The sequence below is a fragment of the Poromitra crassiceps genome (assembly GCF_964638095.1).
Source record: "Poromitra crassiceps genome assembly, chromosome: 22".
NCBI lineage: Eukaryota > Metazoa > Chordata > Actinopteri > Beryciformes > Melamphaidae > Poromitra > Poromitra crassiceps.
This window is the reverse complement of record NC_139647.1, coordinates 12,888,395-12,914,488: the sequence shown is the minus strand read 5'-3', so window position 1 is coordinate 12,914,488 and position 26,094 is coordinate 12,888,395. Positions and strand designations below refer to the sequence as shown.

The window sequence follows — 26,094 nt, the reverse complement described above, 5'->3', positions numbered from 1 at the left end:
CAAACACAAATCTATTTTGTCTAGATGATTTAAACCCTTAAAATCTCCAAGCTTTACATAAAGACAAACTGCCCCCAAAGGTCCACTGCCTTCAAAAGCGGAGGTGAGATGTACAATGCATAGCCTGTGAAAAGAAACTCCAAAGCACATTAAAAGTGAATTACTTCTTGTGTAAAGTGCGTTCGGGGTCATATTCTGGTCACGACGCGCACACCTCTCCAAAAGCGCACACGTCTCCAAAGACGCACTCTACTTTCTAAAAGGCAGTCACATTGTGGAGGGTTTTCACAAGAGGTGTACATATGGCATCCGGGTTGCAATTAAATGTTTTAAGATGTTTAGTTTCCTCTTTCTTTTCTCTCTTTCTGCCTCTCTCTCGGCAGCTCTTTAACAGACTGAACAAGAGGAGGGGCGGGGGAGACACATTCAATGGCTTCGCTGCTGATTTGGGATGACAACAATCTGGTTAGCGAGTTGTTGGACTTTGATTGCCCCTTCAAAACGTCCTTCAAACAAAAAAGCTGAGGACGAAAATAAAGCCCCACCTGGTACCTCTGTTTGCTAAAATAATAATAAATAGATTTCGTTTAATACATAGCACACAGGGACCGTGAAGTGAAGTATAGAGGAAGTATTAATCAGGAGCCTCGGGCAGGTATCACCTGCTCTGAGCTTGCTCAGTTTATTGTTAAATATTGTTAAATCACTTTTCGTACCAAGTCTACTCCGATATCTGCTATTTCCACAGCAACTGCGGGCGCCTATGTTTGCCTACACTTTGCATAACAAGCAGGACACTACAGCACGCTGATAAAAATCAAGGAGAGAGACTGACAACTTCAAACCCGCACCTGTCCATGATATCCGAATATGGATTTGGCATCAATGACTATTTGTAAAGTGGTAATATTCAGTTTACTTTAGACTTTTCGTACCTTTTATAACAGCAAGGCACCATCTCCTATCTCGCCAGCGTATTTGTCCGTTTTATTGAAAGCATATGGTTATCAGATTGTTCCCAAAACACATATTTAGACAGAAAGTTAAGGAGTGCTTTTTGTGATCCTTTGTTGGCAATTGTAAATCATGTTTGAGCTGTGCCACGCTCCCCCCTCTCCCACCCACAATAGGTGTAACATGTCTGCATGTTGTTGACACATTTTTACTAATCTTAAATTCTATAAAGTAAGATTAGATTATGAAAATACAATGCGTAACTTACTTTTGGCGATGCTGGCTGTATTTTGGAGATGTCATAGCGCACAGTGATAGACTCACAATAGAGCACAAAATGAGCTTTTATTGACCTGGCATAGAACAAAAGCCTTTGTATTATCAGTTCAGACAATGGGCTTCACTCCTTCAAACCCCGTGTGTTCGGTGGCCCCATGCGTAATTGTGTGCATCCGGCTACCAGCACATTGCGCTCTAACGCATTAAGAAAATGTTTTTCACTTTTTTGTGGCATTATCATTGATATTGTCAATGATATAGCCCACGTTTTCTCAACTGACAAAGAGTAATTTTAGTCTTGAAATAACCTAACAAGGCCCAATTTAACCAGATTAAATCGATTCTAGTTTATACCGTGCCAGATCATCAGATATGCGCGCAGTCTCCAAGCAAAAACAAGCTATTATTAAAATGCAATAATGATATAATTTGATTAAAACTGATAATTGAAAGTCCTATTATTCCTATAGTCTATATAGGCCACTGCTTAATTTAAAACGTATTTTAGAGGCCAGTTTACCACTAACCATGGCCATTAGTCCCTTTACAAATTACAACCATGAATGCGTAAAATGTTGCATTATATAGGCTAGTAGCTTTTATGGTAAGGTTCTGAAAAGAGTTATTAAAGCAAAGTCAAATCTTAAAAACCTTTTCATTTCTGGCAAAAAAAAATACACTGGTGTGCCAAATAAACATAATTTCATAGAGCTGCCTCTTGTTCAGATCTATATCCCCCAAAGTCCGTTTATTAACATGGGGGGTAGGGGGGGGTGCTTCTGATGACACAAGTCATCGAGGTTAAGAGATTAGAGAGAAGATGGACCCAGCTACACCCTCAAGTTTACAGACTTTGGATGGATGACGAATTTCTGTGCGCAATACTGTCCTCTGAGTCTGCACAAATCACAAATAAGGGATTCTTTATGTGTCGTGATTGATTTTCTTTAGGTCCAGCTCCAAAACTTTGGCTGTCATTTAAGTGAGATCAGTGTAAATATACATTCTTATAGGTCACCAAACCTATAAGAACATTGACGCATTTTTTTTAATATAATTTAGGCTACTTAAGTTTAAATGGGTGCCAAATGGGTTTATAGATGTTTTATTTGTTTGAACTACGTATGCTATATGATAAACAGCACAAGGTGAAATTTGCACTCACGTTATAATTAGGTATGCAGAGTGCCACACATTGCCTCTCCAAATGACACCCATGGTAACATGCATTGTACACCACATTGTATTGTCATTTTTGGAATGAATAAAGAAAACACAAAGGTAAAAGCGAAAAGCGTAGCAGTGGCGAGAAAGAGAGAGAGAGAGAGAGAGAGAGAGAGAGAGAGAGAGAGAGACGGGACACGGTGCCTGGAAGCTCATTGGCCACTTGACAGGCGCTGTTGATTCAGGGGCAAGCAAGCCGTGCAAAAAGATAAGATAACGGGGATATAAAATGACAAGAGATGCGCATCAATCCCTCACTGTCAGCTGCCGCACAGATACAGTATAGGCCTATCTGCTGCCTCCAGCCCGCGGAGAGTCAAAGGGACAAGCTGCCTCTTCATCCAAGCGTCACCTGTCACAAGTAAGTGTCGGCAGCAGATGGGCCAGTGAGGGAGGACGGATACTGCAGAAACATCCTTTATCTGATATTGATATTATAATATAAACATTTTGTTTGATAAAAAAAATGTTTTAAACAAGTGCCTGCAAATCAACTTAACGTTCAAAAGTTGTGTCAATTTGTAAAAGTGGAGTAGCCTAATCCTAATCGAACTTTTTCTGTTTCAAGATTAATTGTCACTTAAAGCTGCATTCAGTGATGTTTTTGTGTTAGAATAAGAATGTGAAACTGAGCTGGAATGACTGAAATGACCTCAACCCAGTTAACAAGATTTGATGCTCAATGCTTGACTAAATATGGACATTTTGCACTGCTCTTTTATTGCCGAGCAAGCTTCGTACATTTGTATTTGGAATCTATGTTGTTAGGAGCTATAATATTGTAAATAATGTCTTTACGCAGTCCGGGACTTGACAGATAGGCTATGATTTTTTGTATTGCACAGGATGTCTCCAAAACTACCATGCCCTGAACTGCGCGTAACCAGAACCTCGGTGACGCACGGCGGCTTTCCTCCAGTCGTCCGCGGTGTTGTGAAAGATGCCGGCGACACTTCAGAGGACTCCGCTGATACTCACAGCGGGGGGGAAGCAGCGCCGTCTTCTGTCAGAAACCCGAGGGGGAGACGCAGGATGAAGGCGAACGACAGAGAGCGCCATCGCATGCACAACCTGAACTCTGCTCTGGACGCGCTGCGCAGCATCCTGCCCGCGCTGCCGGACGAGCCCAAGCTCACCAAGATCGAGACTTTGCGCTTCGCCCACAACTACATCTGGGCGCTGAGCGAGACCCTGCGCATGGCCGAACAGCACCAGCAGCACGCACACATCTCGGCCTACCTGCCTACCAGTCCGCCGCCAAGCGGTTCATCCTCCGAGTGCGACCCAGCATCACCCGCGTCTTCTTGCTGCAGGACCTCCGCTGACTTTAACCCGAGCATCTCCTGCGCGTTTGCCAATGAAATTAATTGTAAGATGAGGATGCTGGCAAGGGAGGAACCAAACGCTTTCCCTGTAGCCTTTTACTTTTGAAATGATCTCAGAAAGGCTTGGCACTATCGACTTATGATGTGTATCTCTTTCAAAGAAGCTCTTACTGGCATAAAATGTCAATACTTTAGCAGTGGTTCTCAAAGAGGGGTTCGGGGACCCACATTGGTCCTTGATGGGGCTCCAGCAGGTCCCCATGCAGCAAAATGGGAAATCATTTCTTTTTACTATAATTCCATCCATAAGTGAACCCCAGAATGTAGGCTATGGCTATTTGGTCTTCTCTAGCCTATTTGGGGTTTCATACTTTATGTAATAAAATATCAAAAAGAAAAAACTTATCAGATGGGGGGCGCATTTGTGTCAGTTTAGGGGTCCTTGATGTGAAAAGGTTTGAGAACCACTGCTTTACAGCACTTAAAATGAATTACAATTGGGGAACCCATCAACATTAGCACTGAAATGATGAGTTTTACCCATGACTCTAACCCAGTAAGCCCTAATTAGCATTTCAAGCCATTCTTTTTTTAATCAGAACCATGTTGCACTTGACTTATTTGCAGGACAATCTCACAACTGCAGACCATTTCACTAAAAAGGTCATGAAGCACAATCAATAATCTAGCAAGACAAGGGATGATTGGTTTGAGCTAAAAAATATTTATTTGGCAATGATATTCACTTGTGTTTGTCCAGCTCTGTTGCTGAATAAGACAGTAGGCCTATTTATTTATTTATTTTTTAATTTTATACAGAAAACATGTGGAGTCAGGTCTGGGGTGAAGACTGTCTGCTTTCCCATTCATTTAACGATACAAAAGAACATAAACATGTACAAAGACTATACATTACTAAAAGTGGCTGTATCTTGTGCATATTGCACTGATTCAAATATAAAACTGCAGTGGAGGTCGGGTCCATGTTCATGTCATTTTTAGGTAGAGTACAAAAGAGTGTGTCAGTGGGCGCCTCATAGTATTCACTGGTTTTCCTTTGGATGTTGGAAACCTAATGTGCAAATCATCATTTTTCAAAGGTGTAGTCAGGTGTAGTTCATGCCAAACACTGACTGTATTAAAGTGTAATGCGAGAGAAGACCATGTCATAGTCTGTTGGGTTAAATGTTGTCGTGTTGTTGGGGGTCATCCTATACGGTTCCAGGCTTGTGATGCGGTCTACTTGGGGAAGACGGTGACCACGTCGTAGCCCTCGGGTGGAGTCACTCGCTCGCGCGCGTGCTTCTCACAATAAATCTGCTCCTCCACAAAGAAATGTCCCTTCTGTTTGAGGTTGACCTGGCAGTCTGTGCACGTGTAGCACTCGGGGTGACGGAACTTGTCCCGCAGCTTCACCACCATCCCCCTGTAAACAGTGACGGACAGATCACACATTTTAAGGTTCAATACTCTTCTTCCCCGACCTTTCCACTTCTTCTTCACTGGTTTTAAAATGCATCCCATAAAAAGTACAGTACATAAAAATGTGTCGTAATGTGTATTGGGACTGTAAAACATCCCACCCCCCCCCTCAGAGTTGTTGTTGCTAATTCCCAAACGGTTTATAATGTGGATCCAAGTTCATTTTCAACTCTGTTCCAGACTTTTCAATGGCACACACTTTACATTATTGTTAACACCTTAAGTGCCATAGCCGAAATAATTCGTCTTACATAATCCAACGCTTGAGTGCCAGAGCCGAAATAACTCGTCTTACATGTTTTTTTGACGGTGGGACATCAATCAACCCCTCTTACATCTTCGAGATAACTATTTGGAGCAAGAGCATGTGTGTAATCTATTTTACCGACCACTAAGTGGCGACAGAGACCGAGAGAAGTCACAGCCACGGGACCCAAAAGCAGCCGCCTCCGCGGAAATGGCTTGGATTTTACAGTCAGAAGCCCGAGACACACACACAGAACGGACAGAGATCCCTTCCCCCCAGAGCCGCGGATCAACGCGCGAACACACACACACACACACACACACACACACACACACACACACACACACACACACACACACACACACACACACACACACACACACACACACACACACACACACACACACACACCGCGGGAGCAAGCTTGGCGATTTTACAGTAATCCAATCCATTTCAGGCAAGCAGGCAGGCAGGCACGCAGACAGACAGGCAGGCAGCACAACACGCTTCTGACACGCCCGCTGAAGCCAGGAGGAAGGAGGAGAAGACACACGGAGGGAGGAGTTTGAATGAGAGGGGTGTTTCCTGTTGTTATGGAGGAAATTACTGTTCAAAACTATTGTTTAGAATGTCTGACGGTCTTACTGATGCCAAAAATGAATGGTTAAAGTGACTGTTTCACAAAAAGCCATTTATCTCTGAATAAATTTCCAGACGCTGAAACCATGCTGTACTCAACGGCTAATATCTACATAACTACTAACTCTGCAAACTAACTCTTTTAGACAGAGAAAGCACACATTCTATTAGTTATTTTTAGATGATTGCTGTTCATGAATTCTTAACAGAAAAGAATCCTCGGCTGTTCTAAAATGAGCCAGAATCGTCAAAAACACCCCTGGCACAACTTACCTACAGGAATGAAAACATGGCTGGCACCCAATGTGTTAAGACACAACAACATGCCCCAACTTTTCATATCAAATAATATGATTCAATTCTACTTTGATCAAGTTTCTTCAGATTTCTCTCCCATGTTCTCCCTAATTGTACTTGGCCAACTCCCCCCTGCTGTCCCGGTCATTGCTCCACCCCCTCTGCCGAACTGGGGAGAGCACTAATAGCACATGCTCCTCCAATACATGTGCAGTCGCCAACCGCTTCTTTTCACCTGACGGTGAGGGGTTTCACCGGCAGGACGTAGTCGTGCATGGGAGGATCGCGCTACCCCGCCCCACCCCAAACAGGCGCCCCCGACCGACCAGAGGAGGCGTTAGTACAGTGACCAGGACTCATACCCCACCAGTTTCCCACCCACAGACACAGCCAATTTTGTCTGTAAGAACGTCTGACCAAGCAGGAAGTCCCGGTATATAAACTCAGGTCTCCACGGTGGTATCTAATTTATTTCACATGACAAGTGATTAGAGAATTCAACTATGAACTGAAAGAGCTAAAAGGGGCATTTCACCAAAAACAAAGCTATAAACATCAACAAAACTGTCAGTTGGTCTCAGAATAATTGAGTTTTTAGGCATTCAAACCAAACTGCAAATGTTAAAGGGTGAATCAATTCGCAATTTAAAGAGCATGATGCAGGTTAGACACCACTTTGCATTAATATGTGGGACTTTTATGTAGCAATTAGGATTCTCTTTTGTTTTTTTTATATTTTTCCCCACACATACAGTAGCTGCATCTAGACTGGCTTTTGTTAAGCATCTGGCACGCGCACATAAAACCCCGCAAATCTAGCAATAACACCTGTGATGATTTTAATACACAATAATCAATCAATGTTCCCTAGGATCATTACCTCCGTACGCCGACCGTCTGTCCCGGTCTGTCCGTCCGTCAAGAGGCCGCTTGCTGCAGTACATCACTCCACTCTGCAGCTAAAACTCCTCCCCTCTGGAGCTAAACATCCTCTTCTCATGAGCTCCAGTGAGTGACACTTGCATCCGTCTCAGACGATAAAATTATCCGCCTGAGACCTGAGACCATTCTGCAGCCGGGTTACACGAGCTGAGATGGTCGGTCCCAAAATTATCTTTGCAAATAGGCGTTATTTTGAAAAACCGATTGCATATTGGCGGTCAACTAGTTTTACTACTTAGTTACGTTTGACTACTGAAACTATAAAGTGTCATATTAACCATAGATAGAGGCCAAACTAAAGAGAAAGTAAACAGTTGCCTTTGGGGAGAAATTGAGCGTTCTTGGAGTTTTCTTCTTCTCCCGTCAATGCCAAAATGCATTCTGGGCAGTGTTGAAGTATCGTACCAGAGGGTCAAAATGCGGTTTTGGTGGTAAATTATCGTACGTCTGGTGTTTTGGAAAGTTTTCTGCTGTACACATTGACTGTATATTATTATTACTATTATAGTAAGTACAGTAGCCCAAGTGTCGTCACAGGTGTTATCTGCACAGATGGCTTTTTTTTTAGAACATGTGCATTATAATGCCACATTTTCTGCCCTGGGGGCATGTTTTAATTTTGTTTTTGTTTTTTTGGGGTATTTTCATAAGAATCTTGAGTCCTAACCGTAAAAATATATATTGTTTTACCTGCTCCACGCTCTTTAAGGACAAAATAGTGCTGAGGTAGAGTTTTGGTGAAATGCCCCTTTAAACAAAAGCATCTCCTAAAAGCAGAATTGGACTCCTGCCTGGGACGCTGGTGGTACTGTATGTCTTCCCCATTCCTTCGGTGCCCAGGTCAGGTGGCCTGTCTCGTGAAAAGAGGTTGCATGTTCTCCTTGTGCTCACCTGGGGTTTCCTCCATAGCATCAATATGAACCCCTCCCCCCCGGTCCAGTTTAGTTTTTTTATAGCTTCAGACCTTCAGAGTGAGGGACTCGTCCTGAACTCAAATCAACCACAAGGTGGAGACAAAGTCCAAAAATGACACAATTGCTCTTCTGGGTCCGTCTGTATTCTGTCTCAGCATTTCATCACAATGTGGAGATTTGCCAAGTGAACCAAAACTGAGCTGATGATGAGCTCAGTTACAGATCTATGCCAAGTAACATTGAAGACTTGTGAAATACTTACACAATCCCTGATCCACACTTGTCACATACGGGTAGTTTATCTGCGTTGCCCACTGACGTGCCAATCTTTGCTGTGGGAGGTCTCACACTCCTGAAACCTGACGGTTTGTCAGCATCACCTACAAGAAAGAGGATACACACGTTTAAAAATCTTAACGATGTTCACAGAGGTTATTCATTTTAATGCCATGATCATAGCCACCATTTACTCTGGGATATGATGATCCAGATGCAGAACACGCAAAACAGTAAAACACTTGAAAATGTAATGAAAAGCCTAAAACCACATAATAGTAGGGCTGGATGATAATTCTATATAATTGTTTATCTTCTTCCAGTGGAATCATATTGTGATGATATGAAGATATTTGAATATCTAAATTGATGACAAGAATTCTTTTTACTTAGAAACTCACACCTAACACTGAAAAGAAGGTAGAGCCTGCACACTTACTCCATGCCATATAGTAAGGACGTTTCAATCCTACATTGGATCTTCATCAAGGTCAAAGTTGTTTGGAGGATGAGAAGACACCCATATATAACACAACCCTAGGCTGATGGGCTCTATGCTGGCAGGTGTGGTTATACAATCAGCACCTCACAGGGTGGTACGGTCAATAATGAATGATGTCACTGATGACATCACTGATGATGCCATAGACATTGTGACATCAGTGGGACAAAAATTCAACCAGATATTGCCCCCTGAAACAGAGTCCACTTGCTCCCTTTTATATAAATAAAAAAATTAGGACGAACCATATTGTGATATACAGTATATTGATAGAGAAATATCCTTATGATTATCATGATATCGATTTCAATATCCAGCACTGTGTAATCATAAAAAAAAGAACGTTTAGGAAGCCTTGAGTGATAACTGGGGTCCGTACCCGTCTCCAGAATCTCCTGAAGCACTTTGAATGAAGCCGACTGTCGAGGAGGCTCGTCAGACTCCTGGTTCTCCTGCAGCATCTTGTAGACCTCAGAATCTGCTGCTAACGCCGGCCTCATGCCTGACTTTGATGAATCTGGTCTGCAAAGCAAGTGAGGACATTTCAAGAGATCTGCAGGAGGCACAGTCAACACATATCAAACCATATCATTTTTCTGACCTCTTGGACTTTTCTTGGTCTCATGCCTGTTTTGACTTTGACTTAACTTGGACCCAGCCCCTAATTGGACATTGACTTGTCTTTTTCCCCACCTATCAAATACTTTTCAAGGGTATGCTTTTTTCCCACCTGTTCCGGAAAACATTCAGACTCGGACTAAGGTGGTTTAGTTGCCCCCTACAAACAAATCACCTCTGTCCATTCGTTCCTTCATTAGTCACACTGTAACGTTGCCTTTGTGCTGCTAGGGGGTGGCATTGACAACGAATGGAGACTCAGTGGTAAAGTAGGAATTAATTATTTTTTTAATCAAGTTTTTTTCTCTCTCCAATTGTACTTGGCCAATTCCCCCTGCTGTCCCAGTAGGTGCTCCACCCCCTCTGCCAATCTGGGGAGAGTTGTAGACTAGCACAGTGGTTCTAAACCTGTTTAAGCCGTGACCCCCTGAAAAACTTTAGGCTGGGGTTCGCGACCCCCCCCCCCCCCTCCCAATGCTGCCAACCGCCCCAACCTCGAGAACCACTGGACTAGCACATTCTTCTTCTGGTACGTGTACGCTGTCACCTGACAGCGAGGGGTTTCACCGGCAGGAGATAGCATGTGGGAGGATCATGCAAACCGGCTTCCCACCCACAGACACAGCCAATTTTGCCTGTATGAACGCCCGGCCCAACCAAGCAGGAGGTAACACGGGGGCTCGAACCTGCAGCCATCGTAGTTGTCAATGAATCTACCGCTGCACTACACAACCAGCTCAGTGGCCTTGTGCCTGAGAGGTCGTGAGTTCAATCCCCGGCCGAGTCATACCAAAGACTATAAAAATGGGACCCGTTTGCCTCCCTGCTTGGCACTCAGCATCAAAGGGTTGGAATCGGGGGGTTAGATCACCATATGATTCCCGAGCGCGGCGCTGCTGCCGCTCACTGCTCCCCCAGGGGATGGGTCAAATGCGGAGAACAAATTTCACACATTGTGTGACAATCAGTGGGACTTTACCTTTACCTTTACCACTACCCGGACGCACTAAGCAGGAATCAATGGAACTACATCATCAGTACTTGTTTCAGGTTGAACTTACACGTTGCTGCTGGGCTCGCTGGCTGCTGTAGCGATGCTTTTGACATCGTCCACAGCGGAGTTGAAGTCCTTGATGTTCTCTGAGGAGTAGAGGCCGGCAGGATTGTTGTACTGGCTGGTCACCACCTTTGAGCCAAAAGCGGCGAATGGCAGAGCACTCCTGTTGTGGGCGGAGCCAATCTGTTTCACCTCCTGTCAATTGCAGGTACAATTGTACTATTAAAGCTTTTTGCATGTCACCGAGGACAAAGAAGTGGTGAGTAATCAGTATGGGAAAGTACCGTATTGTTTGATTTGTGCAATAAAACCGTAAGACGCTGCCTGAAGCATGCACACTCACATTGCACAACCATTGATGCCTTCAGATGAACTCTTATTTTGAAATGTCTTTTTGAGCAGCCAATGCACTCGTATAATCAAATCCATCAAATTCATTTAGCGGGTATGAATGTTCCACAAGAGCGGAAAGTACCCAACCTCTGCTGTTTTAAATTACGAAAACACAGAATACAGCAATTTCTAGACTTTGAAAACATGGAATGTGGAAACATCACTCAACAGTTTGCAAATTCAAACAGTCTGATTTGGGTTCTTCTTCATTTGAAAGCTTCAACTGCTGCCTCTAGTTAGAGATGCACAAACAAAGTCACAGCCGCTATAATATAAGAGTATAGATTCTGCCTGAATTACAGCTGGCCGGCGAGCGGCTTTTTTAAAGACACAAAACGAGTCATGCCTCTGGCATTCCATCAAAGTGGGCACATAAATACCACCAAAACTAGCTCATGCTTTCACACAGTGGGAGCACGGAAATGCCTCCAAATATAGCTCATGCTTCAAGCATCGGACTTTTAAATTTCAGAGTAAACCAGTCTCGTTGCTCGCAAGCTAACAGAGCTAACAACATTAACATGGAACAGTGTTTTACGATAGCATAAAACGCCAGAGGCAGTCTTTTCAGACAAATAAACAGTGAAGAAGAGGCATCGGTGTGTGGCAGAGTGCGGACGAACACACGTGTTCCAGTCTGTGTGAGCAAAATGCATTGACATCTGTGAGCAGTGAGAGACGCACAGACTGGTGGCGACGGACACATCACACATTTCCTACATGAAATTCAACTTTCCAGTCCACCGGCAGGAAGCGAGTCTTGCGTCAGCGCTTGGCTGATAAAACTACCGTCGCCTAGGAGATCTCCTGTTGGGAAGCAAACAATGACTTCATCGTTTGGCAGTGTCGAGGAAAAAAAATAAAAAAAATCCCACAAGCCTTTGCTGGCGCGGCAGCTTCCTGAAACCGTGCATAAGGGTTTCCCATTGGTTCTAAATGGCAGAGCTGGGTTAGTCATTGTAAAGGCTCACGTCCTACATCCATCATTTCATGTCGAGTCAGTAGTAGACACACACACCTGCGGCTCCGATGCAAGATTCATCTTGTACGGATTCGTCTTCCCTTCCTCAGAAGCGGCGAGCGGCGACCACATTTTACTTTCTGACCTGCGGGAACAGAGGAGGAGAAAGGCTTCAAGACCGTAATCATGGAAATGCATTTAATTGTGCTGTAAAGGCACGTAAAAACCGCAAAATACATGCAAAGTAGCTTCTAACAGTTATTATGGGCTGTAAAGCTATTCTCCATCTGAGGTTTTGCTGTGATCTAAGAACAGTACTTATTCTCCTCATTTCCTATGAACAAACACACGCGCGCGTCAGTCTGCCTGGCTGAGTCTATTTCTACGTACCCACTGCTTGATAGGACACAGCTACCATGCTGTTATTATGTAATACAATGATACCGCACGGAGTTACAACACAGCGCACACATCTCAAATTGAGGACTGCAGTAAAACCAAAGACAGACTTGCCTTTCCCCCCCCAAAACATGAATAAACAAAACCATGTCACTCCCGGAACAGCTGTACGGGGAGCGCGGGTTTCGTGTTACTCAGTGTTTGTCGGGCCCTGGGGCCATGCGGGTCAGACAAGACAGACAGGCACACGTCGCCGCAAGCCTACCTGTCTATGGAGAGCGCCATCTCCTCCAAGCACCCCTTGATCTTGTTCTGCGCTTGTAAGTGTGTCATGTTCTCCGTCGCTTCTCCGTCAATAGCCAAGATCATGTCTCCAATACACAGGTTGGCCTGGGCGGCTTTACTGGCAGGAGTGACCTAGAACATAAAAAAACACAAAACACAATTAATCATACGGTAATCAGCTAGCATCTGACTGCTTCTCTCTGTGCGATACTATTCAGGGAATCTAGCTAGGGCTCTAGTGTTGACATAACCTTCAAGGACCTTTATTCACACTGGATTATTTATAGAAAACAGGGGTGAAGCTGCCAGCAGCAGCAGAGGTGTTTTCAGGCTGAGACACAATGTAAAGTAAAGGCTAGCAGCAATAACAGTCTCTGGCATGCCCCTGGTATTCCTCCTAATCACTTTTCCTTTCCCTGGGCGGAGGGGAGTGTCCACTCTGCTGTAGCAGCGTTTATGACCAGGAACAGCAGCCGCCACCCAGGCAGGCAGGGGATGTCAAAGTACACAAGAGGACTTTTAAAAGCCATCTCCTTCTACTGTCAAACTGAAGTGTCACACTGTCAAACATTTATCAGCCGTGTAACACAACTTTGCTACATACAGAGTACGTCCCACGCAGCTCAGCAGACTTGTGATGATCAGTAGCAGTAAAGTAACAGTATGTATGGGCTACCAATAGTGTGGTTCTCAAAGTGAGCCAATTCTAAGGTGTCCCCCCCACCTAAATGAGGAGCAGTATTGTTTACAATTACTTCAGTTATTTGAAGTTATGCCATTATGAGATATGATAATAAACTAAGAGCATTATGAGTATGAGAAGAATGTCTACTTTGGACACTGTTTTCACTTCTTCTCCCCACCCTGTTTTACACAGAGTTGTCCAGACCTGCAGTTGCGTACAGAATCATATCCAACCACAACAAAAAGTATTGTGAAACTTCTCGAAAGGGGCAGTTCCTTCATACAGTACAAAAGCTCATAATATGAGTCTGTACCCTCATTTGCTTACTTGACATAAAAGCCCACATTATTATTATTACATATTGAACTCGGTTTGCTATGACTTTGTTCTTGGCTAGGCTAACTTGAGAGGTAACGTAACAATGGAAGGAAAGTTTCGTCGCGGGACAAGCCCGATGCTAAAGTGGATAATAATAACAACCAACTTAACACTAAACAAACAAACACTTACCCTGGAAATAGTTAGTGGCTGCTCGAAGTCCTTTCCCCCGACCAGCCGGAACCCCCAGGGTCCAGGACCCTCCATGACGACCCGGAGAGGCATGCTGCTGCTTTCCACAGGGCAGAGAGAGTGTTGTTTGAAGATCTGTCTCTACACCACCAGCTCACTTCCTACCGCATAGGCGCGTATGACATGTGAATGATCGATGGTCGAAAGTTTCGCCGAGGTAGCTCGCTGCTCTCCAACATTAGGGGAGGAGGGGGGTGGATCCTGTGGTAGCTGCAGACGAATTAGATTTTGAAGTTTCCACGCTGATAAGAGCGAGCGAAAAGATCGCGTATTCATAAGAGGGAATCAAATCACTCCAGAGTTAAATAATAATAATAATAAAAAAAAAAGTCAAAGTGGGCGTATTATTGGTTGCTTAGCACACAGCTAGCTAGCTAGCTAACATCATTGGTTAAGGTTAAGATAGAGTAGAAAGACTAAGAGCCATGTGAATTCTAGTATTTCCGACACTTTAATCAGTTTCCTAATCCTACAAATTAAAATTGATGCAGACTCGTGGCGGTACCCAGAAATAGGGGCAGAGTGATACCTCGCTTCTTTTCCCCTCCTCTCAGGCGAGCGCCACTGTTTGTTCTAGGGATGTCGGCCTGGCTGGTACGTCACCGTATTATATGCAAGCTTACCATTTATGGTAGAGCCAAATCCCAGGATGTGGAATGTGCGTGCCGCTCCCAAAAGTTGAATTCCTGCCAGGGGTTCGCTGCTGAAAGCGGAGGAAAAAGCTGTCTGACTGAAAACACGGCCTTTCTTGTGGCGCTTTCAGCCGTGTGCGTTTATAATGGGCCCCTAGGCTTTGCCAGTGAAGTAACTAGCTTTTTAAGGTGAACCACTTCCACTGTGCAATAGACAGATACTAACAGTAAGCCTAGTGGCTGTCTGTGAAAAGTACTTTGACTGCTAAAGGAAACCTTGAGAGTGATCTCTCCACTTGAACACATCTGGTGCTGGCTGCTGTAGGTCTGACTTACTTCCTCACATACCTGTGTGGACCTCCATCACAATAACTGCACTATCATTACCTTTTGTGTAAACAGAAGACAAAGTGGCAAATAGGACATTTACTCCTCTTCTCTGTTTACTTTGCACATCCTTTCATAGCTTCTCCCAAAATATGTAACACTGATTTTTATAAGTCAGATTCCAAGCCAGAGTCCAGAGGGAACAGAAGTTGCACTTGGTAGCCTACTTCAAAAAGTGATTAATTACCAACCCAACTCAGAGACTACCAGCTCCACCTCAATTGGCTCAGTTGTATGAATGGTTCTGCAATCACTCATGATGTAGGTGTGATGTAATTATTTGGCGATGTGAGTGGAAAGTATAGTCATTGAAAACACAAGTCAAATGCAAATTTAGCATTAAAAACACATTTGTATGATCACATAAACTGGCCCTGCAAGAGTTCACTCGGTTGCTATTCCAGGTATCTCAGGAATCTTAGTTTAGCAGCAATCAAAACAGGTCAGCCGTCAAATGGTTTATATGGTTTATTAAATATTGCATATAATACCGAAGTCACAGCAGTGTATATCATCTTTATTTTAATATTGTCAATGTAACAGCACTGCAAATTGAAGCAAACAAACCAAAAACCTGTTGCAGGTTGTGTGTCTCGTCAAACTAATCCATTCTGATGATTATTAATCATTAATTTGAAGCATTGTGTCACACTTTAGGTAACTTGCACAGTAACGGACAAGTTCTTAGTAAAATGTTCTCCCATCACAGAAAGTAGGACTATGGGAAAACCATGGTAATATTAAATAGGTCATGGATACATTTCAGTGATAATCAAAAAAACAAAACAAAAACAAAAAACAGTAAATGAAAATGAGGCACGGTTTTGCATCTAACATAAGGCATTATGATCGTCACAAATGGCAGCGCAATGTTCAAATGCATCAAACGTCCTGTGCTCAACATCAATGCTTCACTCTGTGCTTTCCCCCAAATCCTTCAGGTAAATAAACTGCTGCAACTGACAGAGATCTTCATTTGATTTCCCCCCATCACTTGCAATCTATTCTTTATTTTACATATTTACACTCCTCATTGTGCCATGTCGCTCACTAGTTTGCATGTTCAGATTTTTTTTTTTTTACACATTATGTGTACACGGCACCACATTCATATATTCATACATTCATACATCCTGTGATGTTTTATGGAGCACAATATCACATAAACATTCTATAGTGAGTTGCTGTGTTACGAAGCGGCGAAACGAGTGATTGTTTTGTGTCAAAGTCTATTATATAGTTTGTTTGAGGTGGAGCGCACCTCTCTAGAATTCCCGTCTTTCTGGTAGGAAATAAAAATGTATTAAAAACAAGCATTAGTGTGGGGAATAACCTCTCTTAACGCCGAGTCCCGACGAATCAGCACATTCATGACAAGCTGGATTTACACAGGAACCAAAAATGAACAGAAAAACATCATGCTTCTGCGGTGTAACAAAATACCTGGCAGTCATATCAGTGGTCTACAGGCAAACCCATAAAGTATTGAATTAGTGTTTGTATCTGACTGGGAAAGCATTCCCCCTGTTAGTGCTGATCTCCACAGTGTGAAACCTCAGCGTCTGTGTTTCCACAACACATCAGAGGATGAAACCCTTGGTGCTACTGAAGTACAGTACAATACAATACAGAAGGTTTCAGAAACGTAACGAACGACGTAGCCACATACAGCTTCAAACCATTCTTCCATGTCAGGTCAACGTTTATCATCACTGAACAGCTGTAGCTAACGTTCAGATGGAAGAAAGAAAAGATAATACTTATTGGATACAGTGAGTGTGTGTGAGACGCATCAGTTAATGTTTTCGCTTTAGACTTTTCAAATAGTATCTTAAACTTGGTGTATTTAGGCAATCTAAATAATTATATTTTAAAAGTAGGGTTACTGATAGTCTGCTGGTATAATATTTCAACTATTTGATTAGTAGGGGCGTCTGCGTAGAGTAGAGGTAAAAGCACTCGCCTACCACAGCGGAGACCCGGGTTCAATTCCGGAAGCGGCACTTCCGGCTTGGTTCCTACAGATCCAATTGGCCGTGTCTGCGGGTGGGAAGCCGGTGGGGTATGAGTCTTGGTCGAGCACCTCCTCTGGTCGGCCGGGGCGTCTGTCTGGGGGGGGAGAGGAACTGGCGCGAATAGCTTGCTTCTCCCATGCAGCACGTCCGGCCAGTGAAACTTCTCGCTGTCAGGTGAAAAGAAGCGGCTGGCCGGCTGCACATGTACATGGAGGAAGCATGTGCTAGTCTACAACTCTCCCCAGAGGGGGTGGAGCAACGACCGCGACAGCAGGGGAAATCGGCCAAGTACAATTGGGAAGAAAATAAGGAGAAAAACCCCCAAAAACGTGATAAAAAGGAGTACGGTAATGTATGGACCGGGGCAAATGCAGACTGTCAGATTTAGGTCATGTAGCAGCAAATAATCCCTAGTGTTTGTACTAAACTACTTGGCACGCCAGGTACTTTACCACATCAAAACAGATGGCGTAAGCTAAACTGACTTGCATGGAATCACCCCATGTCACCCGTCTGCTATTTGGAGCAGGTTAAAACAAGCACAAAGATTTATTTGCAAGTCCTATTTGACAGCTCTGAGTGACTGACGAGTACATCGGCCGCGGTTGATGACAACCAGGAATTTGATGAAAACAAAGGAGGAGAAAGGTATCGTCTTTCAATCGGCACGTTTAGAGTATCTGCTCCGACACAGCCGGATACAGGGTCTGATGATGCTCCAGATGTTTGGAGCTCTCTGCACTCACAGGAAGACGGCTCTGATGGCTTTGATGCAGCATTCAAAGCCATCTTCCCCCTCGGGGAGCGATTGTAGCTCAAGGACCAGACTGTTAAACCCTGTGACGACTCGTGTTTTTCTGAAGCCGAGGGTACAAACATCGAGGTTGAATGGTTGATAGTGTTTCATGCTCCGAATCGATCATCTCTTAGATTTGATAGTGCATGCTGTACTAACGCTGACCTACATACCTTATTGAATCATTCCAATAAATGTGCGAAACTAGGTTTGTACGCGTTACATATGAAAATATGTAGCCAATATTTCGGAAGGCCTCTGAAAGGTTTCTGTACACATTTACACACAACACTGTTGAGTACGCGGGCATGGTTAAAATCTCAATACGCTCTTCAAAACAAGTAGGCTTATTTACTAAGACACCCTGTCGGTTTTCACCGAATAGATTAAATTGCTTTTTGTATCGCGACTGATAAAATCTACTGACTATCCTGTGAAGCGCCTATCCCTAAATGACCCGACAGGAAGTTAAGTGCTACCACGCCTGCGCTGCGGTTGAGCCGGTGCCAGGCGAGCTGCAGCAGCCGTCTGCCACCAGCTACCTTACAGGCATCAGCTGCCATCACACAGCTTACATCACCTCCACTTTGAAGGAAGAGGCGTGACATATACGAGGAGAAATAAATAGCTTTTGGGAAAGAGGCGTTTGACTCTGATGGGATACAAAATACATGTTCATACTCTGCACAGTTCTTCATTTTCACCGGACGAAAAACGCCAAACAGTTCATTTGAACATTTCAGTATTCTTTCATGCACACGACCGGTACAACAATCGTTGTACTAACTTTGGATAAAAAAAATCCCCAAAGGCAATACTGAACTGGCATCAGAGGCTTTTGGGTTACACTGAGCTGTGTCTGCTCTTGGTATTCTTCAGAAGAAGCCAATACTGACTGTATGAACTCTCAATACATTCCCCATGAATTCCCCACAAGGGGAGCAAAAATAGGCATGTCAAAATAGTTTTACTTAAGAGGCTTCATACATAATAAGGCTAAGGCTTAAAAGTCTACGCGTTGAACTCTGGAGGGCGTTGAGTTTTCTCTAAATTCACGTTCTCAAATTTAAACCCCCGGGGGAATATAATCTGTTGAGCCATCACATTCAGTTTGATATGTGTATGGTGTTTGTTTCTTTTGGAAAGCGTCTTCCAAGGGGCTTAACATTTCTTTTCAGATGTGAGATGTGTAGATTGTATCAATCATACACACAGCTGATAATGGAAAACACACTCTGGTCCTGTGAAGGTAGCTCATGACACAACGGCTCCAACCTCAACGCCGCCATAAATACTTTCCCAATCCCCCAAAATCCAGTTCAGGTGAGAAGATCCACTCTTTGATCCATACATACACTGCTCTGCTGCTGACCTCCAAAGTGAGGTGCTACGTAAACACTTGTATACGGTAAATTACACATGAGGCTATTATATGTACAATAAAAGCGGCTGACATATTTGTGAGACGTTTTCACAAAGAAATCCCCCCTTTTGGTGACATGGGTGAATTCTGCCAAGTGTGTGACATGTGGTGAAGGTCTCTACACCAGACTTGAGGTTGGGGCAGTGAGTCAACAGCCGTCTCCGTCTCCTCCATGCACTCTGACATACCTCAGAACCAAACCCATCACGTTCCCAGACAAATGGTTTCCCCTGGCTACGTGACTATTCTAACCAACAGTCATGCGCGATAGTAATGACTTCCCGAGGCTCGACAGGCAACCCAAGTGTTACGGATTGACAAATCTTTACAGGTTCACCTCCTTTACGTAATTCCCCGGGAAAGTCCCAAACTGTTTCGTCCTCTTTGAGGTACCTGGGGGGACAAAAAGACAGAAACAGAAACAGAAACATGTCAGTTTATGGATGAGGCGACACAGAAGTAAAAAGTCCCTTTTCTTAAATTCGAGGCTCACAATGAACTAACACCTGTTTTCGTACACAAATAAACACATTTGCGCTATATTTAAAGTTCTATAGGAGGCTGAACCGCGCGAGCCTTTCCTGTCACTGTGAAGAAACCCTGTACGGATGGATGTGACAGAGTGACGATGAGTATACTTCTGCGTAAGGCCTAAACACGCACATTTGCACACCCGCGCAAGCCTCTCCTGTCATGCCCAGGAAACCCTAGATGGATTGATGTGTCACAGTCGAAGGTGACTATGTCTTGGAGGCATCTGTCCCTCCCGAGGCCCGCGGGCGAGCAGCACATACCGACAAACCAGCCGTCGTCGCACTTCTCCATGACGCTGACCAGGTCTCCCTCCTGCAGCTCCAGCTCGTCCTCATTCTGCGGCACGTAACTGTACAACGCCTGGAAACTGGAGCGGAACAAAGGAGCAGAGGTTCAGAAACGGGAACGCAAAACGTGTGAAAACTAAAATGTGTGAAAATGCAGTCTGCCTAGTATAATCTAGCCTTTTAATCCTGCCCCGCTTTCAACTGTATGTCCGTATACCTGTGTCATTAAAACAAAATGTGTAGTGTTCCAATTAGGGCTGCTCGATTATCGCGAAAATCATAATCACGATTATTTTTGACTGATATTGAGATCACGATTATTTAACGTGATTACTCATTGACTTTGGCAACATCATGCATTTGCAAAATGCGTCTGTTTAATACTGGATGTCTTTGAACTTTAAATATAATTTAAGGGAAAAACAAGGAAATGAATGAAAATAAAATATTATTATTTTTAGATAAATAAATAGGCTAACTAAAATATTAATATATAAAAATTGTTTTATCTCGATTATCTTGTTTTCATAATTGTGGGAATCCAAAATTGTAATTGAGATTAAAATCTGATTAATTGAGCGGCCCTAGTTCCAATCACATGACCTAATAATTGTGAGTGAGATGAGGAGTAATTGCATGCCAATTTGTATTTAATTTCCATTACAGTAACAGAAGTTGCTACACTTGACTATGCCAACACAAGAGAGAACACCATATCAGCTTAAGTGTAGGGTCCAAGTACTTCAAGTATTTGATTATATAATGATATGTTTTCCAGCAGTATATTCAATGGTTTATCAGTGGCATTCCTTAACTACGGACCGCTCCTAGCTACACTTTTTCCGTGTCAATGAGGCTGCCAAGGAAATGAGTGTCATACTGGCCTGCAGGTATACAGATTATCTATAGGCAGAGCCGTGTATATAGAAGAGTCGCGACATCTCCATTCACTCCAATGGACCAGTTTTTTACTCTGAAGAGTTCCAGGAAGTAAGGTCCTGGATTAAGCAGCACTGTCGAGTTGCAGCAAAATAGACAGTTTGTGTTGTACTTTGAAAGTTTTATTTTTTATTTTTATCAAATTGTACATTATCAGCTTTATTTTAGCATTCAAAAGTAGCGCGAGACCCCTTCCTGGCTGTTCATTGGCTAACGAGTCATGCATTTTGGTCCTCCGCTGACGCCACTCTCTCTCTAAATTGCTCTGTCTATAGGTCGTCAAGTGGGCGGGGCTACATAAGGTGAATAGGTCTGATCGGAAGGTCTTTACTCACATTCCACAGTTGAGACGGCTGGGCTCCGGGCTGCTGCTGTGGGACTGGGGTTGCTGGGAAACGATGAGAGAGTGTTTACTGGGGTGCGGGGGCAGTCTGTGCACAGAGTCATGGGGGTGGTGGGGGGGCAGTCTGTGCACAGGGTCATGGGGGTGGTGGGGGGGCAGTCTGTGCACAGAGTCATGGGGGTGCGACAGGGTGCTGCAGTACCTCACCGAGGTCTCGGCTATATTCATGATCTCATTACACACCGCCTCCTAGTGGTGGCAGACCCCGCCGCAGAGAAACAGACAAGACAGCGTCCCCGCCAAAGGGTCCCCCCGGGCGAGACAGGAAGTTGGGTGGTTGGCAGGGGAGGTGGGTGAGGTGTTAAGAGGTGAGGCGCAGGGCAGACGCAGGAAGTGTCCGGTAAGTAGCAAGGCGGAAAAGGAAGTGATCCGTTAGGGAAAGGCAGGAAAAGCCGTGAGAAAAGCAGGTGGTGGAGCCCGGGAGGGAAGGCATGAAAAGGCAAGACACCAGAGTGAGTGCATGGAGACTGTACAGGAAACATGAGATATTAGTTCACTTTTCACAGGAGCATGCAGCAGTCGAGATGAAGGAGATAGATAGAGCATATCGAAAGAACAGTCCTCTAATCTTACATCGAGAGCTAATATACAGTACGTGACATGATGGGAGTTACTGATGTAAGTCAAATGGATCTTTGAAAATGATGCGTTAAAGAGTTAAATATGGAGACTTAAGCTTGATCTATGCAAAATACATACTGACTGGGAACTACCACCTTACCGCAAACGAGTTGGCGTTGTTGTTGTCCTGGATGTCGAACAGCATGACGGGGCTTCTGGAGGTCCGTCCATGATAGTCAATCTCATTCTTCACCAGCTGGAGGCGAGAGAGAGAGAGAGAAATAAACATCAGCTGCGACGTTTCAAAATGACCACCATTATGTGGAGATTGCAATACGTATCCAGCAGACCGCTGTGAATATCAACATGGTTGCATTTCCCGATGGTGCAAGGTGGCACAGCAGCTTTCCAAACTGCTGTTTGAAATCTTTGCTGCTGGAGTAAACACGTCATTATCCCAAATAAACATCTGTCCTCAAACAGCATCCAAAGCATCACACACCCTGGATTTAATTTCTAGTATGAAACAACAACATGCAACTCTATGATTTGAAAACAAAATAATCTGTGCTCTCAGTCCTTCTGTGGTTGTCCTGGACGTGCAAACACATTAGTTCAAATCGGCTTAACTTGACAGCAAACTGGGAACCTGCCTAAAAAGTTTGCATGTTAGTAGCGGACACACCGGACACGGACACACACAACAACATGCAGACTTGCAGCCAGCTGTAAGCAATGTGAACAGTTACTCTCTGACTCTGTCTGTACTAATCCATCAGATCCGTCCCTCCATAGGGGGGAGGTCAGCTTCCAGGTCAGACCTAGGAGTTAGTTACGTCTTCCACACAACACAACTCGCTGCACAAGTGTTTCAACGAGCAGCCATTTTTGGGGACTCAAACTGTGACCCAAAGCCTATTTTCCAGAGTGAGGCTGAGATGCAACACCGCACACCATGCAGCAGATACCTCTGCGTGGCTATTTCGCCAGCTGCCGGGGGCCCTGTCTCCCTCCGCGCCTTCCCCCTCCGTCAGCTCCCTGTCCCGCCGCAGCCAGCCCTCCAGCACGGGCCCGCCGCTGGGGCTCCCGCTGCGGGACAGGCGGGGGGAGGGCGGGGAGAGCAGGAAGTCCTCCCCCTGGGGCGGGGTGAAGGTGAGGAAGGGCGTGGCCGAGCCGGGGCGGGGCGGGTACGGCGGGGGCAGCGGGGAGGCGGAGGGTGAGATGGCGGGGGAGGCGCTGTACGGGCTGCAGGGGGCCCGCGGGCCCCCGGGCACGGGGCTGGCCGACATTGAGGGGGGCAGGTACTCGCCCCAGCGGTAGGACACGGTGGGAAGCGGGGGCAGCGGGGGGGTGGGGGCGGCGGGGGGGCTGCCGCCGCCGCCGGCCCCGCCCACCGTCAGGGAGATCCACTCGGAGGAGATGGCGTGCACCTCGGGCGACACCGAGCGCCGCGGGGAGCGGGGGAGGGGCAGGGGGGAGGTGGTCAGCCGATTGCGGAACAGCTTTTAGGGTTCAACGTGTCCGTGGGGGAGGAGGGAGGAGGAGGGAAGAGGGGGGAAAGAAAAGGAAAGGAAAGCAAAGGAGGGATGAGACTTCAGTAGGAAGACAAAAAAATGATGGCAAAATTACATGTTGGGTTTCAAGGTAAACAAACAAAAACCAAAAATAGAGACACAATTTGGGAGAGTTTCTTAGGGAACACTGTCTTCAGTGATGTAGTGGTGAATAAAATAGTGGGTAGATTTCCGGGGGAAATTCTCTGGCACATAGGAAGTGATGTGTTTTACGTTTCAGGCAGCGTCAACAACGGCTTGTTTGCAAAAAAAAAATGGAAGAAGAACTGAGTCATGTCATGTCTGAACAGACAAAGAAAAGAGCGTCTCATAAATGATTACTTGAATTTACTATATATATTATGAATTTATCTCCGAAAGTTTCATATCTGTGGGTTTACCCTCCACTACACCCCCGAGTGCGTCCTTACCTGCGGAGAAGCGTTGGTGCTGCGCTGAGGCGACTGGCTGACCGGAGGGTCGGGGTACTCCACGCCGTTCTTGACGCGGGGTCGTTTGTGCACTTCTATGTAGGTGACGGGGAAGATGCCTTGGCGGTTGGTGCCCGAGACTTTGCCTTCATACCAGTTCTCATCGACTCTTCGAATCAGCGTGATCCTCTCTCCCTGCACGCACACGGCAGCAGGCTCCATATTAGTTCACAGGGTCACTCACAACATGTAGTACATCAGGGAAAAAATATGAATTGTCATATTCAACACTTATACCCTGTGCCTACCTTTCTGAAGGACATTTCCACCACTGTGTCACCAGTGAAGTTGAAGCGGGCGATGGCCTCTCCATACTCCAGTACCTGGACTGGTGCACTCTTCTTTGGCTGGGCTTTCTCTGTGGGGGGGAGGAGCTGCACAAGCAGACAAGTAGCATCGAAACATTATTCACATTCTGACATAGAGCAGAATATACCTTGAAAAATGCTGAGAATAAATTTTTAATTATCCATCAATCAATCAATCAATCAATTATAAAAAATTGTAATATCAGTTAAAACATACTCAAAACAAAGTGTCTATTTTTTTTCTAAAATCATCAACAAGAGTCGAGAAAGGCAGACGGGGCCTACGTACCTCAACGTAGCTTCGAGGGAAAATGCCAACTCTTCCGTGATGTTCCCCTTCATACCAGTTTTGATCCACCTGTCGAATGATGTACACAATGTCTCCCTTCTGAAATGGCAGCTCCCTGTGAAAGAGAGGGTCAAGAGAGATTAGTTTGGTCCAATTAAGCAGGAAAAAACATGACGTAAAGCGTAAAAATGAAGTGGATGTGATCTGAGTCATCTGACGCAGACCTTGGTCAAATAACGGTAGTACTTTCCTAGCGAATGTTTCCCACATCATTTGGGATTCTGCTCTCTGGTAAGTCGTAAATCGTATACATTTTTCAAAACACAGAACGTTCCTCCTGTGATTGTCTGAATCTTCTGGCACTCGGAGGTTTAAAACAAACTCTAAGAATAATTTGACCTAGGTCTGCTCAGATGTAAGCCCATGTGTATGTATGCTGTCATTGTCAATCGCAAAGTTACAGATGCTGTGCGTAACGACTGAACATGTGAATGCTTGTGTCTTTTCTCTGCTGCTTTGAATATCTCACTCCTGCTATGTCCTGTTGACTTCCACCTACTTTAGAGTTTCTGCTCTGAAGTCGAAGCGAGCCAACGCCGGGGTTCTCTGCAGACACACAAAGACAAGACTGTTAGGGGAAAAACAGATAAAGATCAATAAACTCTTAAGAACATTCATTATCTTCGGACCGAGCAAAGATTGGATTTTGTTAAGACAAGAGTCACTGAAAGTAATCCAAAAGACAAAATGCACTATTATAGCTCCATCGTCGTCACTTTCTTTGTAAACAACCTATTTATGTAGAAGAGAGAGACAGTCTGGCTTGAGAGACTTAAGGGCTCAATATACTCGAGCAAGGCTCCGCGAGGCAGAGCTCCGCGAGTCACGTGCGGACCTCACGCTGGGGCAAATGCTTTTATACTCACAATGGCAGCTAAGTGATCATCAGCATTTACATTGTACAATGGTAAAATAGTGAGAACAGCCCGTGAAAAGTCGCCATGTTCGGAGAGAAGCCGTGCGGAGGTCGCGCTGTGAGAAAAATCTTCGCTCGCGGTGGGCGGCCTACGGAGGTCGCGCCCAACACATTGACGTCATTTGACGCTTGCGGCCCTCGCTCCTCCACCGCGCCCTTCGCGGCACAGCGAGTATAAATCAAGCTTAACAGGAAGTGTAAACACAATCGGAAGTTCTGATTGCGTTTACACTTCCTGTGACTCATAAACCTAGTCTGACTCATATGCGAGTCAAACTAGGTTTGACCAGGTGAGTCAGACTAGTTTGAGCAGCTAAAACAGCCAGCGTTTTGAACAGGAAATCATGACATGTGGGTCAAGTGGGCGGGACTACATAAGGTGAATGGACACTTTAACATTCTCATAGTTCATTCAGGAACTGCTGGTATTTGTGAATCTGTGAGTTGACGT

The 26,094-nt window shown here is 44.8% G+C and overlaps 2 protein-coding genes across 2 annotated transcripts in view; both read right to left on the bottom strand.

Moving 5' to 3' along the window:
- Positions 1–4,505: 4,505 nt before the first annotated feature.
- Positions 4,506–14,163, bottom strand: pdlim1 (PDZ and LIM domain 1 (elfin)). The gene is made up of 7 exons (XM_083657961.1): positions 13,990–14,163; positions 12,775–12,926; positions 12,168–12,255; positions 10,761–10,951; positions 9,461–9,603; positions 8,566–8,683; positions 4,506–5,208 (listed from the first exon to the last, which is right to left on the bottom strand). Exons 1-7 carry the CDS (start codon positions 14,080–14,082, stop codon positions 5,022–5,024), a joined length of 972 nt encoding a protein of 323 aa, XP_083514087.1. The 5' UTR covers positions 14,083–14,163; the 3' UTR covers positions 4,506–5,021.
- A 5,209-nt stretch (positions 14,164–19,372) lies between these two features.
- Positions 19,373–26,094, bottom strand: part of LOC310796524 (sorbin and SH3 domain-containing protein 1-like) — a 35,712-nt gene continuing 28,990 nt past the window's right edge. Inside the window, 9 exon segments of the mRNA XM_083658723.1 lie at positions 19,373–19,695; positions 20,097–20,203; positions 21,398–21,450; positions 22,187–22,282; positions 22,995–23,528; positions 24,011–24,205; positions 24,319–24,444; positions 24,668–24,782; positions 25,227–25,273. Of these exon segments, the coding sequence (XP_083514849.1) occupies positions 19,628–19,695; positions 20,097–20,203; positions 21,398–21,450; positions 22,187–22,282; positions 22,995–23,528; positions 24,011–24,205; positions 24,319–24,444; positions 24,668–24,782; positions 25,227–25,273 (1,341 nt within the window). The 3' untranslated portion in view covers positions 19,373–19,627.

Bases quoted from the DNA above. Each gene is read 5' to 3' on its own strand.
- pdlim1 (XM_083657961.1), bottom strand. From the start codon at position 14,082: ATGCCTCTCCGGGTCGTCATGGAGGGTCCTGGACCCTGGGGGTTCCGG. The intron at 9,604-10,760 runs GTAAGTTCAACC...CTTGCTTTGCAG, and splicing joins AGCGAGCCCAGCAGCAACGT to ACCAGATTCATCAAAGTCAG. The intron at 5,209-8,565 runs GTAAGTATTTCA...CACTGTTTACAG, and splicing joins AAGTGTGGATCAGGGATTGT to GGGGATGGTGGTGAAGCTGC.